We start from the raw sequence: 18881 nt of genomic DNA, 5'->3' as shown, positions 1-18881 counted from the left end.
ATTGAGCCAATATTTCTTGAATATCACCTGAATTATGAAAAGTAAGTGAATATGCAAATTTGCAATTATTGACACAAAACTGACATGCTTACAGATACAGTTCTGTGTGACGAACATCCTTATAAAGTTTCATCAAATTTGGCAAAGTCTCTCTAGAAACAACTAATTTTCAAAATCACGTAATTACGCAAATTGAAGAGAGATTGTAGGAAATCTGCTTCATATGAATAGAGAAATAAGGAGGGGTGCACAATTTGTACCCATTGGTATGCCGATAGATTGTTGTAATGTCATACTGCCAAACTTAACAAATATGTTGTCGATTAAGAAATGAAGCATGTTAATAATTTCTTCATCTGTGTATTTAAGCTGGGCGTCCATGTTGTTACTGAAATAACCTGACCTACGTTTGATGATAATGTATTGGTACCTTCTACTGCCATTTTTATGCAGGAAAGCTTGTTTAACAAGAGATGACAGCCTTGTTTGAAGTTTATCGTGGGGAATTGTGGTGATCATTTTTGAAAAGTCAAATGTTCGAATGCTGAACTTGTTTTTCTTGACTTTTAAATCAAGCAAAAATTCCTTTGAATTTTTCAGTATCAACATTCAACCCACTTGTTTCATACACTTTGTCACAATATCGAAAAAACCCCCAAACATTTTACAGCTAAATTAAATAACAGTCCACAGTTCTACCTCATGAAGTTCCAAGTTTTGCAATTGAGATTCCCGTAATTCCATACATTGAAACTTGTGCATAGACCATTTTGCAATCAAAATAACAAAACTCATCTTTTCCAATTTACGATTCACTTCAATCCCAAATACAATATTCTGCCAACTTAGAGCTTGATGTACGTCAAACAACCTTTGCCTTTGTTTTCTACAATTCTCCATACTTATTTTGCGATGATACAGTAAAAATTGCGATGACGAGTTGTGTCATTTACATTACAAAACCTGCAAAACGCATTATCTCTCAATTTCCAGAGATACAGTTTTACATTATTTATACATTTCTTATGCAAGAATTTCTATTGAAGTGGTCTTATTTGTTCTAATTTTTAAACTATATATGCTAAAGTCCAAACGTCCTTCCAAGCGATGATTTTCGAGACTCATATTTCCAGCTCAAAGAACTGGCAGGTTGTGTAACACTACGACTATCTCTTGTCTTCAATTTCATCAAATGCACTTATTTATTCTGAATTTTAATGTACTGTATACTACGTTTAAAATTAACAGAGACATTATATTTACAGTTCCACAAAGTGGTACTAACAGTATTGCTTACATCCTTCAGGGGTGGGATGAAATTCCATGCTTTCAAATATGTTGGCTCAGTTGAAATTCTAGTATTTGAGAACAAATCCCTAAAAAGAATCCAAACAGGGATCAAATAAGTAAAATGGGTAATTCTTCCTACATGCATTGCGACCATCTGTCAAGCTTACAATCCACATATGATCTTAAGTGCAATCACCTTCAATTTAAAGAATGGCATATTACAGCCTCCTTCGTATAATGGTTGAGCTAACTCATTTTTGCCATTTTGTCAATACCCTTTGTAATAAAATTGTAAATTAACCAGTCTATCTTTTGAAATGACATGTTCTGGTACCACAATCATCGATGCTAGATATGAAATCTGGGATAAGGCAAGCACATTCACGATCAAAACTTTGCCATAAAGCGTTAGAGTTCTCTTACGCCATGATTTCAAGACATTCTCAAATTTTGCCACTTTTGGTTCCCAATTAAAATGCTGGCACTCTAAACGATCATAACCAAACCAATCACCGAGTGCTTTAGCCGGTTGATCGGTCCATTTGAGACCTTGAATCTGTTTTCTACATGACCTCTTTCTGCCAAGCCAGACACCCTCAGTTTTGTCTTTGTTCATTTTCCAACCAGACGTCTTTTCGAAATCCTCTAAAAATTCAAGGGCTTTTATAATTGAATTTTCATCTTTGAGAAATAGAGTGGTGTCGTCATTTTCACAACATTTCTATGTAAGCTTAAATTTTCACATGTCAGTTGTATACCTTCTATGTCAGCACATTGACGACACACATTGCAAAAAGGAACGCACTTAGAAACACTTGACATCACTTCTTGGTCTTTTGGCCAGAGGTCCATATATCTTTCTTTCATGAATTTTACTTTGTTCGTGTACGGTCTATTTACTGTCTGTTCTGTGCTGTTTTGTGCCTCGTGTTATTGGATTATGGATCGGTATGATTGCGATTATTATAGAGTGGCATCTTTGATGTATCGCTCTAGTCAATAATAAATATTCGACATCCAGCAAGTATTGTTTATACAAATTTATACGTCAGAATTAATAATTACTTTCATTCATCTTCTAAACTCTTGGCTGAGGCCCAATGACTGATGCATGAAATCCTAATTAATACAATCAAACGCTTTGTATAAGTCTACATAAAGAACTGCACCAGGAATATTGTGAATAGAAGTATAATAATACATATCAATTAATCTTACAATTTCACAAACAAATCTACCTTTTATGTAAGCTACTTAATCAGTATTTACAATATTTGAGATAACCTTTGAAATTCCGTCAGATAGAACCTGGGTCAATATTTGTGATCAGTACATAATAATGACACTGGTCTCCAGTTATTCAAAAGCTCGGGCTCATTTTTCTTATGCAGCAATGTAATAACGCCTTTCTGTCGTGAAATTGACAAACTGCCGTTCTTAAAGGCATTGTTGAACGGATCAATAATCAAAGCCCCTAGTAATGGCAAGCAAACACAATACAATTCGATGGTAAAACCATCATACCGGGAGATTTGGCCTTCTTCATTTTACGTAATACCCGGCAACATTCTTCTTCAGAAATCAACCCTTCACAACTATTTTTGTGTGCCTGACTCAACATGGGTAATTCAACATCACTTGCAAAGTCGTCAAAGCTGAACGACTGCTGTTTTTTGCCATACAAATTCATATAGAAACTGATTTCTTCCTTCAAAATACCATCAAGGTCACTTACCACGTTCCCTTCCTCTGTTTTGAGTTTCACAATATTTTATAATGCGTTATTTCTTTTTTCTAGGCCAAAGAAAAATGTTGTGTTTTTTCACCTTTTTCCAAACCCTTGCTCTTATTTGGCTGCCTTCTGCCTCTTTACGTAGGATACTATTGAGGTCGGAAGTTTTCTGAAACGCTGAGAATTTTCCTCAGATTGATGATCACACAGTAAATTTTCTTCCCGTTTAACAGTTCCTCAAGATTCTGTTTTCTACTCCGTTGGCGTCGGCTGTTATGAATACTGTACATTTACTGTACACTACTTTAACTCTTTTCTGTATAAAAACCACTTCGTTTGTTTACAAGTCAAATACTGATATTTTTCTGCACATTTCTAAATAAAAATACGACGTTTATTTAAATAAATTTTATCTTCTAACAGGTTGTTTGTTAAATTTCCAGTAACCTGGCCCCTCCTCATGCTTGCTATACACAAAATAACACTGCATGAAAACGCAATAATACAGATAAATTCACATTAATGAGTTGCCTGTATTATAGAAAAATACATGTGAATACACATGAATCCACATGAATATAGACTTGCTGAATACAAGAAAGGATTATTGACTGTATTAATCTGTATATGCATCTTCAGCTAAAATACAGGCAATAATCCATGCTAATACAGTAATCTTATAGTGTTTTTTTATGCATGTGTAAAGAAACTACAACGATATGGTCACCATAACTTGCTGGCATTATTTCACATGTTGTAGTATTTTTGTTATCTCATTTGACACAAGAAAATATTATATGGCTCGGTGTAACAGGATTCCTCCGTCTCCAAGTGTATTGATTAACACATTGATGAAGCTTCATCCATGTGTTAAGGTTCCAAGACAAGATATTGACCTTTTTAAGCCAACAATTTTCTAGTGGTTAATAAGCTCAGAACCCCCCGTAAATTATATCTTTCCGGAAAGCCTAGATATAGGGAAACATTTTGTTACCATAGTGTGACCATTGTTTACATAACTATCACGTGACAGGTAATTTGCATAACCTTTCAAAAATCGTTTTCCCTATGTTTTGTTCCAATGCTATGAGATATTTGGATGAAATTTGTGTGAGTGCAAGCTGTACTAAAGATCTTCCAAAGTGTGTCTCAGAATTTTTTTAAACCTTCTTAAACAATGCAAGAAAAACGTCCAGAGCGGTGAATTTAACCCTAGTTGATTTCTTTAAAATTGTGCTTAATAAAAAACTAAGCAAGAGATAAAAAATCTTAGACACACTTTTGAAGAGCGTTGTCACAGCTTGCATTCAAGCAAGTTTGAGTCAGATATTTTGCAGTAAACAGATCAATCAGACAATCTTCCGAGCCGTTGCACATCAGCAAAAATTACGGTATACTATGCCTTGAGCCAATGGAGACTTGAACTTGAAAGAGAAAAATATCTGACAACTTACTTTTAAAGTTGTAACATTGTTCATTCATTAGCACCAGTATTTGACCACAATTTACCGACTTTGTTATAGTCCACAAGTAAAGCCTGGCACTCTACCTATCGCTCTATGTATCAGCGGAAAAACAAAACAAAACAAAACAAACCAAAAAAGCCAAACGTTTACGTCATGGGTTATCTTTGAAAGTAGAGTCCATTCTTTAAAAAAATACTCGATCTCAAGAAGATATTACACGTAAGACACTCTGTAGAGAGAGAAAGCATGGTTTCTGTTTGTTTGTTCAGCATGCGACTCTTTTTGGCGTTTTCCATGCATGTGCTATCCATTGAACAGGGAACAGGCACTTTGAGTTTCCAATGTGGCATACACAGAAAAATGGAAGCTTTGCCCTCTGGATCACAAACTCTACGCAGTATGATGTTTACAGTTGGATAAGAATGTACCTGAATACCTCTTGTGTTGTATTTACAAAGTTTGAAACGTGTGAAACAGAATTGAGTCACGATTTCAGTGTAAACATTTCAGAATATAACTTTCCGCAGCTGTTGCATACGTATCTATATCTACGCAAGACAATTAATATTTAGGGGTGACCAGGAGGTTTTTGACCGGAAATTAAACTAATTAGAATTAGCATGTGTCAGACTTGGACATTAAATGGAAAATGTATATTTATCTATCGAGCGATGGTGATCATCGTTGCTACACTGATGAACAACCAATGGTTTTGGTCTGTGGAGGCAAAACCGTGTCATATCCCCCTTTCATTGTTCGAAATTGCCTGTGGGAAAGGGTACCGTCGAAAATTTTGTTCAACCTTAGTTTAACAACGACATAAGGTGTTATTACCAAGCTTTATAACAGTATACAGTTGCGTGGCCTTGTAAAAGAGTTGGAAAGCAAAGTTCTTCTAAGGTTAATGAGTCAACCTATGTGAACACAAAAATTTGAGTCCTGTGTTGAAGCTTGCCACTGTTGGAGTTAGGTTCTTTACTGGCTCCCATACTGAAAACTTGAAGCTGATACTCCCTTTCTAACAATGAGAAAAGCAGTTTTGCGCAAGGGCAAAACCTAGCGCATACTTTGTTCTTTCCTGCAAATACTATCAACAACAACATAATAATAATAACAACAACAACAACAACAACAAAATTACTGAGTCCAAATATATTTCTATTTTTCTGCATTTTTAAATATTTAATCATCATCATCATCATCAATATCATCGGAGACTGGGGATCCTTTGCTTGTAGGCGTCACTACGTATGCTGCAGCTCTGCAGAAATGTGTCAATACTGAGGGCAGCCATGTCAACTGAAAACATGATCGTGATAGCCAGTTTTGTTTGCAACCTCGATTTCGAAAATGATGTCATATATATCATAATCATGTGGCGCGTTCAATTTGCACTATCATGATTATTATATGTGACATCATTTTCGAAATCGAGGTTGTAAACAATCAATCAATCAATCAATCAAACAAACTGGCTGTCACGATCATGATTTCAGTTGACATGGCTGCCCTCAGTGTTGACGCATTTCTGCGGGATAGAGGTATTCTGCCGCCTTTCCATCAAACTAACGATAGAGGGCGCTTTGGGTCAAACTCACATGCAAGAACCGATTAAGAGTTGACCTTATTGAATGTTAAATTTGTATTGGCCAGAAGGAATAAACGCAATGTGCCAGTATATAGCTACCCCGATGATAGCCCAGAACAGCTGAAAGATGACACCTCACCTGGATGTGATTGGTAACGCTAAAATGATGTTTTGACTTATTTGATTTAAAGTCTGGTGCCGTTGGATGTCTTGCATCTGCCTTCTGTTTTATTCACTGTGAACGTTTGAGGACTGGGGCATTGTCACGACTTAGATCATCGAAATTTCAAATCGAAAAAATCAAAACAGTGTTTTAGAATATGATATATCAAGAATCACGTCATCAGAAGGGGTCGACGCAATTTGTCACGGATTTTTATCAGTTTGCCGAATATGCGATATTCGAACGATCAAGTGATCTGCTCTCCTACATGAACCATCACTGCCATGCAGCTAAAGTGCGTTTACTATAAACCGAACAAAAAATAAAGTCAATTTTGTGAGGTTTTAATACCTCTCTTGCTTCTCAGAGACTTGTCTGCTACGCTTTGCCCATGCCGTGAAGGAGACACCTGTTAAAACACCTTTTATGGAAACACCGTACCGGAATTTAAAATAACTATTACAAGAGTAATTGCAGAGCAGGAAATACTTCAAAATATCTGACTCAAACTTGCTGCAATGCAAGCTGTCACAATGCTCTTCAAAAATGTGTCTAAGATTTTCATATCTTGCTTAGTTTTTATTTGATCACAATTTTAAAGAAATCAACTAGAGTTAAATTAACCGCTCTGGAAGTTTTTCTGGCATGAAAATTGTTTAAGAAGGTTTAAAAAAATTCTGAGACACTTTTTGGAAGATCTTTAGAACAGCTTGCACTCACACAAATTTCAGCCAAATATCTCATAGCATTGGAACAAAACATAGGGAAAACCGATTTTTGAAAGGTTATGCAAATTACCTGTCACGTGATAGTTATGTAAACAATGGTCACACTATGGTAACCAAAATGTTTCCCTATATCTAGGCTTTCCGAAAATATATAATTTACGGGGGTTCTGAGCTTATTAACCACTAGAAAATTGTTGGCTTAAAAAGGTCAATTTCTTGTCTTGGAACCTTAAGCAATAAAGCACACCCAGATTTTACAAGTTCACGACATATATGCACGAGCGATAGCGAGTGCATATATAAAGTGAACTGGTCAAAATCGATTGAAATTCAGGTATGGAGGTAAAAATTTTTGCTCAAGCTGAGAGCTCGCGCGTGTGACAGCCATATCATGTATATCACGAATATACCACGTTTCTTTTCACGTCTCGACCAATCAGATCGCCGTATGTGCATCACCAATATACTGGTATGATATAATTATCGTTGTTGTGGCAGTCTAAAAGCTGAGGATGTTGTAGCGCTGGTACGATGTTGTGCCATCTCACTACGCGTCTCGGACAATACCTCCGCTGCATGATGTACTCGGACAATGAAGTGCATTACCAATAATATTATGCCATTTCTTTATGTTAACTAAGTATTTATCTATTTTGATCCGGAACTATTTTGTTTGTAAACACAAAAATTGTCGTTTTGCAAGATTTCATTTCACCTTGGTTCGGTGCTGGTTATTTATTTCCAATAAAAACATACGACAAAGAAATTTGCATGTGTACTTATCGCAAGGTGAGGATGATTTTTGTCATCCAGAAGAGCTGTTTGTCGTCAGCGAAGCAAAAACATTGAAAACAGGTGTTGTCGGCGCGGCGTAGCCACTACTTCCGGGCCCAGGTACAACTTACTTCAAGTTAGATGAAGCTGTAAGTGTAAAGCCAAGATTCACCGGTTTTTTAACGGAAGCTGAAGTTAACCAATATGTACCATCGAACGCCGTGGCTCAACTCAGCGGCCAATAAAACATCAGCAGCGTAACAGATACGCGGTAGCCCGAGCGACCAACCAAAACAAATGAGCGATACTCTCATCGGCGGTCTATCCAAACATGAGCCCGATTATCGACTGGTAACACCTCTCTTCCTGCCGAAGTTCTTAACACTAATCCTGCCATAACTTCACTGCCAAATGCTGTCACGGGATTGTTTGCAGAGACAACAAGAGACATTTAATTTCATCTTCATCGTTGAAGGCAACCGCACAAAGCAAGTGTCAGTGACGTACACGTCACAGGGATGCCTACCACCAAAAGACGTCGCCCCATGGTTATGTACGACTCGGACGACGAATAAACAGTTTGCATTTTCAGAGGGTAGCACCTACCGACACGATCATCGTGTCAATAGACAAAAAATGTTTTAAAAGAGAAAAATGGGAAAGAAGAGTGGAGAGAAGAGAAAAATTACAAAATAACAGACAGAATGAAAAAGAAAACAAGGAAAAAATGTCCCGGCTAAGCGGTAAATTCGAACAAACCCGATGGGAATGGATGCGTCCCCCCGCACACCGCACCACCCTAACTGCATATGCCATCTGACAGTCACTACAATCTTTGCAGACAATAAGTGCTATAAATTAAAAAAGTGTTATTGTATGTTTGAAGCTGCGATTTTGTTTGTTATGCTCTCTAATTTACTATTTTTGGCAATTTGAGTCTCGAAAACGTGAAATATTGAGATCGCGAACACAATTTCATTGGTTGTTTATTATGAAATGGCGATTGGATTTTAGCAAGCGATATCAGCAATTGAACACACGTAAATATGTAGAATACACTTTTTGTGACACGAAGAAACTTTATTTCAACACGAAAGCCATACATTAAGACCATTTGATAAAGCAAAATGGTGACATAAGTGTAAAATTTGCATTTAATCGCAAGTTATCATGATCGTGTCTATAAGGTGCTTTTTCGCACTTATGACACGATCATTGTGTCTATAGCCAGAACGTTTCTCACGGACATTCCCTGTTTTCAGTCTTTAAGAATATTTAGTGAGAACGTCTATGTTTGAGTGTCCTACGCGGTACAGCAGTGTGCGCTCGTGTGCCATGGTGAAGACTGAAATATGATCGTTTTCGACAAGTTTCAAAGGAGGGCAGGTTGACTCTATTTACTTGGATTTTTCAAAAGCTTTTGACTCGGTCGACCACACTTTATTAATTCATAAACTTCAGTCATATGGTATAGGTGGTAATCTGTTAACCTGGCTTTCCACATATCTTCAATGTCGTTTACAAAGGGTAGCTTTTGACGGGGAACTGTCATCATGGGGACATGTCACATCAGGTGTACCCCAAGGGTCTATTTTGGGTCCGCTCCTCTTTGTACTTTATATCAATGACATGTCTGAATGCATGAACCATGCAAATTTATCTTTGTATGCTGACGATTCCAAGTTATTTATGGCCATTACTGATATGTCCGATTGCATCAAACTACAACAAGATATCAACCAGGTTGTGAAGTGGACGAGCAAATGGAAATTGTCATGAAATGTTAAAAAATGTTCATGTATTTCATTCACTTTGAAAAAAAACGTCAAAATATTTCCTTACAGATGTGCTAAGCAAACTATCTTGACTCGCACCAACTTTGTAAAAGACCTTGGTGTATTTTTAACAAGTAAACTTAACTGGAGTATGCACATTAACCATGTTGTTTCAAAGGCTTTTAAAATGCTTGGATTTATCAAGCGTTCTTGTAAATATTTTAATAGCATCAAAGTTTTAAAAACATTGTATGTCTCCTACGTCAGAAGCCACGTTGAATACTGCTCACCCATCTGGTCCCCTCATCAATTATATTTATTAAGGAAATTAGAAAGAGTCCAAATAAAATTTATCAAGTATCTTTGTTCCGTTCATCGATGGCTTACTCAAGGGCTCTGTATAGTAACCTATGTTATGAATTTCGCCTTCCCACATTGGAGAACAGGCGAAAATTTTTAGACACTCTTTTCTTTATAAAATGCTTCACTCAGTTTATAGTGTACCAGATGTTCTTGCACAGATTCATTTTAACGTTCCTGCTTTTACATTGCGTCGTGCTGTTCTTTTTAGACCAGTGTCAGCAAGTACGAATATCTTGAAACACTCATTTTTATCACGATCTCAGACATATTTAAATTCTATCTGTAACAAGCAAAATTTAGATATTTTTAATAACTTCAGTAATTTTCGTCATGGATTATGTAAGATCCTTTTTTCTGAATGATTACTTTTATCTGGATGTTTTTCTGTGTGTCTTTCGCTGTGTTGCTGTTTTTTGGTTATTTCTTATGTGAATTCTCCTGTCTGTTTGTTTAGGTTGTAACTGTTATATTTTTTTCGTTTTTGTATTATATTTTTATTTTCAAACGAACCTGTTATTTGGGCAACCTGTTGGTTCGAATTAATAAAATAATAAAATAAAAAATATAATAAAATAAAAAAGTTTGCCCCAGGCGTTTGCCGTATCTTACTCTTGAATTCCTGTGAAAAATGTTAAAGTGTTATTTATATTGATCATTTAGAAGAATCTTAAGCTGAAAATATGAAAAAAATTGAAAGAATTCCATTTTAAAAGTTGTTTTCGTTTGGCTACCTATGGCTTGTGTAAGTTGCATCGTATGCGTGATGCAGAATTCGACCACTCCGACGTTCATCCTTTATAAACAAGTAATTAACAATGATTTAGGCAATCAAAATAGAGGGCGTGGCGGCGTTGACCAATGGAAAGTGAAAGCTGATTCGATACCTCATTACAGTGATGCCAATATTATATAACTCCGCAGGGTCGAGCTTAAGCTTATGAAGTCGCGTTTAGAATTTGACAGACAAGTATACGCTCGACTAATCGTCGATTCTCTCGCTGAATGATGCAAATAAAAGGCAGAACATATGTAATAATGTCATATGATCTGATTGTGACCTAACGTACGAATTTACGCTAACGTAATGAGTGATAAAAGGCATCTATGTTGTTTCACCCTCAACTGAATGACTCAAAATGGTGGAAGATTATAGATTGTTGTTTTGTCAAAAATTGAACGAACTGAAGCCGAATTGTTGTTTTCTCATAACCTAGGGCCATGACAGAAAGGCCCCGTGACAGACCTCTTTGAGTACGCCACCCTTTCATTAGACTTGGTTCAAGTCGGTGAATTTTTAAAAATAAAATCATTCATAATAGTTTCTCACGTGTCTCTCTTATTTCGTAGAAACCTATTCGGAATTTGGTAGCCCAGGGCATGTTTTCCCACCGATTGAATGCGTTACCTTTGAGTCTGCGCAGTATAGTGGGTTAGTTGCTGTGATTCTGGGTGAAACTCCCCTATACAGCGTTCACCGACTCATCGCGTCCACTCCACTCACGCGCGCGTTTCACTGAAAGCAAAATACATATCATTGCGTTCACTCCACTCAAACATTAATAAATAAATCACAGACTTGAACCAAGTCTACCCTTTCATTTACGGTGTATAGCTATTCTATTTTAAGTACACTACCAGTAGTTGTGAGCAGAGAGTTCGGAGAGTCAAAGTAGTTGATCATTCAATCTACATGAATAGCACACAGCAAAGTCGTAACAAAAGTCACGGGACTTACGAATTCAGTTGCCACATAAGTATTTTTTTTAAATGCTAGATACAACAAAATTACTCTAAAAAGTGCACATTACCTGGTAGCCTGTTCAAATTTTCATGAAATAATCACACATGTGACTGTTCGAGCTTATTTTCATGAGTTTGCTCGAACGGAGCGACATATATCCAGCCATACTGCTTGTCTACATCCAGAAGGAGGCTCCTTCAACTATAAATTATGCAACTTTGGGTAGTCCGTTCAGGCTCTCTTCAGATATGAATGAGGACAATTGGGCATGTTACTCAAGGCAACGAAAAGGGCAACACGATGTTGGTCTACGGTTGTTATCTCTGTGGAAAAATGAATGGAAAAAGGGTGACGTTGTGTTGGACATCGGTTGTGGAACGGGAGAGTTGACCAAGATGATAGCAGAAAATGATGATGTCAAGCAAGTTATAGGTAAGGAATGGCGAGGGTCAGTAAAGTGTAGGAGCGACAAAACATTAACATACTTTTATGTTTATGTATCTAGAATTGAATCGTCGATGACTTGTTGATTGTGGTGCACTTACTGAAAGTCTTACCACCTGAAAATCCGAACCGATTCTAGTTGACCTGAAACAAACTTTGGACAACCTGCCCTATAGAACGATGTTGCTGCTTTCTGAGGTTTATTTGCTGTATGTGATGAGATGACTTCATTATATTATAAGGTTATGCCAATATATTCTTACGTTACATCAATATATGATTAAATGATTTCGTTATATCATACGGTAATGTCAATATGCGGTTAAGTGATGTTGATATATGATCAGGGAATGTCATTATATGATAGGGTAAGGTATGTATGTAATAAGGTAATGTAGTTATATTGTAAGGTTATGTATATGTATGATTTGATATTGTCAACGTATGATTAGGAAACGCGTTTATATTCTTAGGTTGTGTCATTATATGATTAGGTAATGTTAATATATGGTTAGGTGACATCAATGATATATGAATAGACAACGCCTTTATATAACAAGTTAATAACAATATATGATTAAGTAATGCTAATATATGGTTAGATACCAGCAATATATAAATAGAAAATGCCTTTCTATTATAAGGTAATGTCAATAAATGATTAGGTAGTGTCCTTAGATTATGTGCGCACGCAATTATTAGGATGTGTAACGTCTCTATATCATAAGTTAATGTCAATATATGATTAGGTAGTGTCTATATATTATTTATTTATTTATTTATTTATTATTTACTTATTATTCATTTATTTATTTATTTACACTTTATTTAAGGAGGATGGTTTGATTTACAAGCTGATTGTGATTTACATCAGAGCCGTAATGTGTGCAAGCCATTATTAGGATGTGTAACGTCTTTATATTATAAGATAATGTCAATATATGATTAGGTAGTGTCTATATATTATGTGCGCACGCCATTATTAGGATGATAACGTCTTTATATTATAAGGTAATGTCAATAGATGATCAGGTAGTCACTGTGTCATTATATTATGTGCACACGCCATTTTTAGGATGTATAATTCTTTATATTATAAGGTAATGTCAATATATGATTAGGCAGTGTCATTATATTATGTGCGAGCGCCATTATCCGGATGTGTTACGTCTTTATTATGTCAAACATCGTTATACTAGTATGCATAGTTAATAAGGGTTGGCGCCTGCATTGTGGCAATGTCATTCATGCGGTAAGCCACTTGCATTTTGCTCGACTCCAGCGTTCTTGCGAGCTACAAACAATTTAATAGGAGAGAGCTGATTTTCCGAAAGTTAGGACTTGAGAATCCCTTTCAGTGATCCATAAGGCACGTGTAGATCTTGCTCTGTGTTGAAGGGCTGTGTGTTGCCGGCGTCATACGCAGCGTGCAAAATTCACGCTAACCCGATGGCCCGAGACCAGCTATTTTCATGCCGGGAACAGTAACTCCTGAAAGGTGTCCTGCTGTTCCAAAAGACGCAGGCCAGTTAACTTTCATTATTTAGAATGAAATATAACCAAACGTTTTGCTAAGCTAAATACCTGACAAAATTATTAGCAGATATTAAATTTATTCTTTCAAGAGATTTGCAAAACATTAAATTCGCAAATGAAAACTGAACAGACTGATCGGTACTGCATGTAGGCGAAAGATCTTATGCCTACCTCAGTTTTTCTTGCGTAGTGACACTATTCGATATTTGTTTAATATGTGTTCTGTTCGACAGCACAGTATCGAAATTAGAATTGTTAGGTCAGATATGCGAGTTGGTAAAATTTCCTATGTAGAATATTTATCCTCAGTTTTAGACAAGTCTAGTATCGTATAGAGTCGGACTACGGAAGTCGGGCTTGGCCAGACCGCGGGGCCAGATCTGTAAGGAAGTGAAATCCTCGATATACATCGAACATTTACCCGTGATTTGACAAGTATCGTATCGTCTAGTATCAAAGTTAGAGTCGGATTGAGGAAGTCGGGCTTGTCAAGATCCGTTAGGTGAAAATCTCCGATATAATATTGGAAATTTACCCTCGATTTGAAAGTCTAGAATCAACTAGTAAGCCTATCGGTATTAGAGCTCCAAAATCGCCGATAAACATCGGCGACGGCGATTTTACATAGACCAGATGTCCCCTATACACAAGGCAAGTCATTCTAGTATCGATATTAGAGTCCCAGTTGCCGATAAATATAAAGTACATGTCTGTGATTTCACAGATCCGGCGTGTCGAGACGTAAGGCAAAGTCATTCTAGTATCGTCTAGAGTCCCAAAAATCGCCGATATGTATCAGTCTGAGGTAAAATATCAGCAATTTTGCCAACCTTGCTTGTCGCGAAACAAGGAAAGTCATTCTTGCGTCGTCTAGTACTGATATTAGACCCTATATATAAATTGTCATGTATGACAGAAATATTGTGGACGTCAAACTTCGATACTAGAAAGTAAATGTCCGATATTTAAACATTGTGAAGAATCGCATCTTCATTGTGATTTGACCTTGATGGCCATTTGCCTTGGTCACCTGTAAAGATTACATCGTTGGATTTAATCATAGTCTTCTTCCCTAAAAAGAGGAGAAGTCAGAATCGTTTTTGAAAGAGTCAACTTTGTATTGACTCCATTTGCGTGTGTATTTGTGGTGCCAAAACTTATCCATCCTTATCGGAGTCCTGGACGCTTAGCTTTTTCGTGTTGGGACATATTTCAACTACGAGCCCATGCTTATGTTCGTTTTCTCAATTTTAGAAATGTTTGTTGTGAAAGGCTGTTTTAAGAAATAGAAAGTTTTATGTGTTTGTGCTTAAACTTTCACTGATTTCATATGGTTTTTGGTACTGAGATCAGTTTCTCAAACTGGGTTTTGATAGTCATCTTCATTTGCTTTCCTTTGAAAGAATTAAAAGGAAGAAAAAGTAGCTTGATGTTAGGATGTTGTTGTCTTTTCGTTGTTTTCAATCAAATGTTCTAGCCCCCCTGAACGCGGGTAAAAAATCTCCATTAAATGGGCCGAAAACAAATGTACTGTTCCGATAACCCAACCTACCCCATTTTTTACTTGCCGACCCTAAACCTTTTACAGCTAAGTAAACAAGGAAGTAAATATAAAGTAAAGTGGTATAATTAAGCAATAAAGCACTGCCAAAGTATACCACGAGATTTTGACTAAGTCACGACATATATGCACGAGCGATAGCGAGTGCATATATGAAGTGAAATGGTCAAAATCTCGTGATATACCGTCGCTGGGTGTGACTTATTGCTATTATATCATAACAGTATATAGAACGTCATAAAAGGACTTTTCCTCAAGCTGAGAGCTAGTGCGTATGCCAGCCGTGGTATATCGCTAATATACCACGGTTCTTTTCGCGTCTCGACAAATCAGATCGCTGTATTTGAACCATCAATATACTGGTATGATATAATATATAATATATCATACCAGTATATTGACGGCGCAAATGCAGCGATCTGATTGGTCGAGACGCGAAAAGAACCGTGGTATATTCGCGATACACCACGGCTGGCACACACGCGAGCTCTCGGCAAGAGCAAAATTTTTTTTTTTGACATTCCATGCCAGAATTTCAATATACTTTTATGATATAATAGCAATAAAGCACACCCAGCGATGGTATACCACGAGATTTTGACCAGTTGACTTCACATATGCACGAGCGATAGCGAGTGCATATATGTCGTGAACTGGTCAAAATCTCGTGGTATACCATCGCTGGGAGTGCTTTATTGCTTAAATATTAACGGTACCTTATTATATATTGACAATACCACATAATATACGACCTAATCATATATTGACACGACTTATCATATAAAGGCATTACTAAATCATATATTGATGTCACCTAATTATATAATAACAGCACCTTATGATATATTGATACCACCTTATAATATAAAGGCGTCACCTAATCATATATTGACACGACCTTATCATATAAAGGCATTACTAAATCATATATTGATGTCATCTCTTCAAATACAGCAAATAAACCTCTGAAGGCAGCGACGGCGTTCCATACTGCCCCCTCAGTCAACATTTGTAAGTCTTATTTTGACACACGCGGCGCCGCTCCGTGTGACGTCATAGCGTGGGCGTAAAATAGAAAGTTGCTAAACATTTCTTTTTGGTGGCATCCAGAGTTCCTGTTGTACTTTTCTGCAACATTAACGTTATCTTTCTTGATATTGACAACATTGTGAGAGGTCTTCAACACTATTGTTTGGTGAGGTGGTCCATGCCATGTCGGTCACTTTTCCTGAAACCTCACCTGCTTCTTCTGAACCAAACTTGTGGAATTTACTACCCAAATCCTAAATTCATGTACGCCGCCATGTTTCTTTGAGTGTGTGCAAGGAAAGAAATACGAAACATGCAAAATATTATTTGTCACACACCATTAATAAAATATATTGATGCCATTAGCTAGTAAATATTATATTTCACCTGATCATTGATACAATATCTCGTCACCATCACGCCTTCAAATTAGAAAAAGAAAGAAATCTGTCCTGCATATGAACGAGGACAAACGTAAATCATGCTGGGAAACATGCAAAGTATTATCTCTGTCAATAACAGGATGCAAAAAAATGCCAGTTTTTAGACTGAACGCTAGTTTTCAGCTGGCGATTGAAGTTGGGCAGTGTAGTTGTTATTGCAACAACAATGGTGGCACAATACGTCCCTTATTGAACACAATGGGTTGTCATAATGACAAACTAAACAATATCTATACCTGCCAAGGTATATATGACAAAGCGTGTGTGTGAATTGTTTTCATCAAAGGGTAAACTGGGTATTTGAATTTATTGTTTAAGCATTGCATAATGGTCCTAATAATGTACATATCAAATGACAATTAATTCTGCTTTATTCCTCATAAAGCTTACTAATCATGAACACTAATCATTGTCCGTGTGAGCGTCGGCTGTGCATGTTCAGAGGGAAATAAAATTTAAGACCATAAACCTATCAGGCGACACCTTAAGCTGATCCCTATATTATATTACGTATCAGAGTAGCCCTTTGTTTCGGCAGAAACTAGCAAGTGAAACGTGAGACAACCAACATTCTTGCCCGAAATAAACATTGCCTATATTAACCCCTAGCGCCTTTGACCTTTGGTCTCTTAATGTTATTGTTTTTTCTTTTAACAATGCCAAATATAACTGCTCGACAATAACGTATCGTTTAGAAAAAAAAAAGATCATTTTGTCAAATTGTTTGGAGTAAGAATTAATATTGTGACACAGAATATGTGATGACTTCAACTCGAAATTCGTAAAAGGGTACATGTGACGTGGTCGCTGCTTCTTTACTCAAGGGGTTGCTTTTTTCCATTTCAACTCAGAAAACAACTTATTCCCTTTTTGTTAGAACACACAATATCAAAGCTACCAATCTTTTGTAGTTCACTAACTAGAAATGCTGTCAAACTCTGCTCTCGCCGTCGGCTTTGTTCGACAGCATTGTCATCGAAGATGCTCTGAATGCAAGTTTTGTGTAATTTTGTTAGACGACTTACGACGTAGATCTCTTAATTATTTCGATCAGGTTCAATATCATGTAATTCAGATAATCACAATTAAATAGATACTTTTTGTGGCTCAAGTGCATTGAGTATTTGTCACTAAATGGTGCAACATTGCAGCATTTTCTCATTCGACCTCACTGAATTTGATATAGGTCCCCTTTAAGTATACACATATACCTATTAACTTAGATTCGATCTTTGAAGCGAGACAAGATGCAGTAGAACTGGCAAATGTATTCATAATACCTGCATTAGTAGGGGGCATGCATAGCAACGACTATACACTGAAAAGAGTTGACAATTGAACAGAGGTGTTTTTCATTTTCAGGACTCGACATCTCTGCTAAGGCTATCGACTTTGCACGGCAGCACAATTCTGTAGATGGAAAGATCAAGTACCTTGTAGGTGACGCTATGCTTCTTCAGGACACCTTCTGCCACTTTGAAAAATCTTTCACCAAGGTCTTCAGTAACACGGCACTGCAATGGATGGAAAACAAAGAAAAGGTGTTTCGAAATATTTGTTGGTGTCTCAAAGATGGCGGCTCCTGTGTAATTAATGTCCTCCGAGGTGAAAGCATGACCTTCAATAATGTATATCATAGGAGTACAACATTACCAAAATGGATGAAATACCTTGAGGTAGATAACGTTTATTTGCTTTGATGAATTCAATTAGTTAAAATTGCCCCAAATTATACAATAAATTTATTTTGAATTTGCTCATTCTTTAAAAATCAGTGCGAGTAAAACGTTTCACCATTTGTCAATTTCAGCAAATGCTGTTGATTCGGTAGACAGGGTCCGCTGTCCTCATATATTATGATTGATATCACACAAGAAACAGAGTTTGTACTTGAATAGTTATGCTATTGTACCAGCAGACGTACACTGCAACCGTAAGTCGATTTCTTTCATGGTGCAGATCTATGAAACGACCGGAGGCTAACACAAGTGCCACAACTCAAACATGCCTGAAAGAATTTCGTTCAATCTTTGATTTATTAGCACAGTGCATGACTTCATGCACTCTACTTTGCATTTCTTTGCGCGATACATGATTATAATCGCAATGGTTTTACACAGCCTGACACCAAGATATTTACATGATCATCAGTCCGGTTCATTAGACCATTCAATTTGGTCGCCTACAAGACTCATACTCTATGTTCGTAAACGTACGTAGATATATTTTGTAATGTTTTAATACTAAT

General features: G+C 36.7%; 1 protein-coding gene across 1 annotated transcript in view; it reads left to right on the top strand.

Annotated features, from left to right (window-relative positions):
• Positions 1-18881, top strand: part of LOC139114711 (juvenile hormone acid O-methyltransferase-like) — an 88729-nt gene that overhangs the window by 65792 nt on the left and 4056 nt on the right. Inside the window, exon 3 of the mRNA XM_070676584.1 lies at positions 17996-18309. Within this exon, the coding sequence (XP_070532685.1) occupies positions 17996-18309 (314 nt within the window). The remainder of the gene's footprint in view (positions 1-17995; positions 18310-18881) is intronic.

Source organism: Ptychodera flava, chromosome 16, assembly GCF_041260155.1.
Source record: "Ptychodera flava strain L36383 chromosome 16, AS_Pfla_20210202, whole genome shotgun sequence".
In the NCBI taxonomy this organism is placed as follows: domain Eukaryota; kingdom Metazoa; phylum Hemichordata; class Enteropneusta; family Ptychoderidae; genus Ptychodera; species Ptychodera flava.
This window is presented reverse-complemented; position numbering and strand designations above follow the sequence as displayed.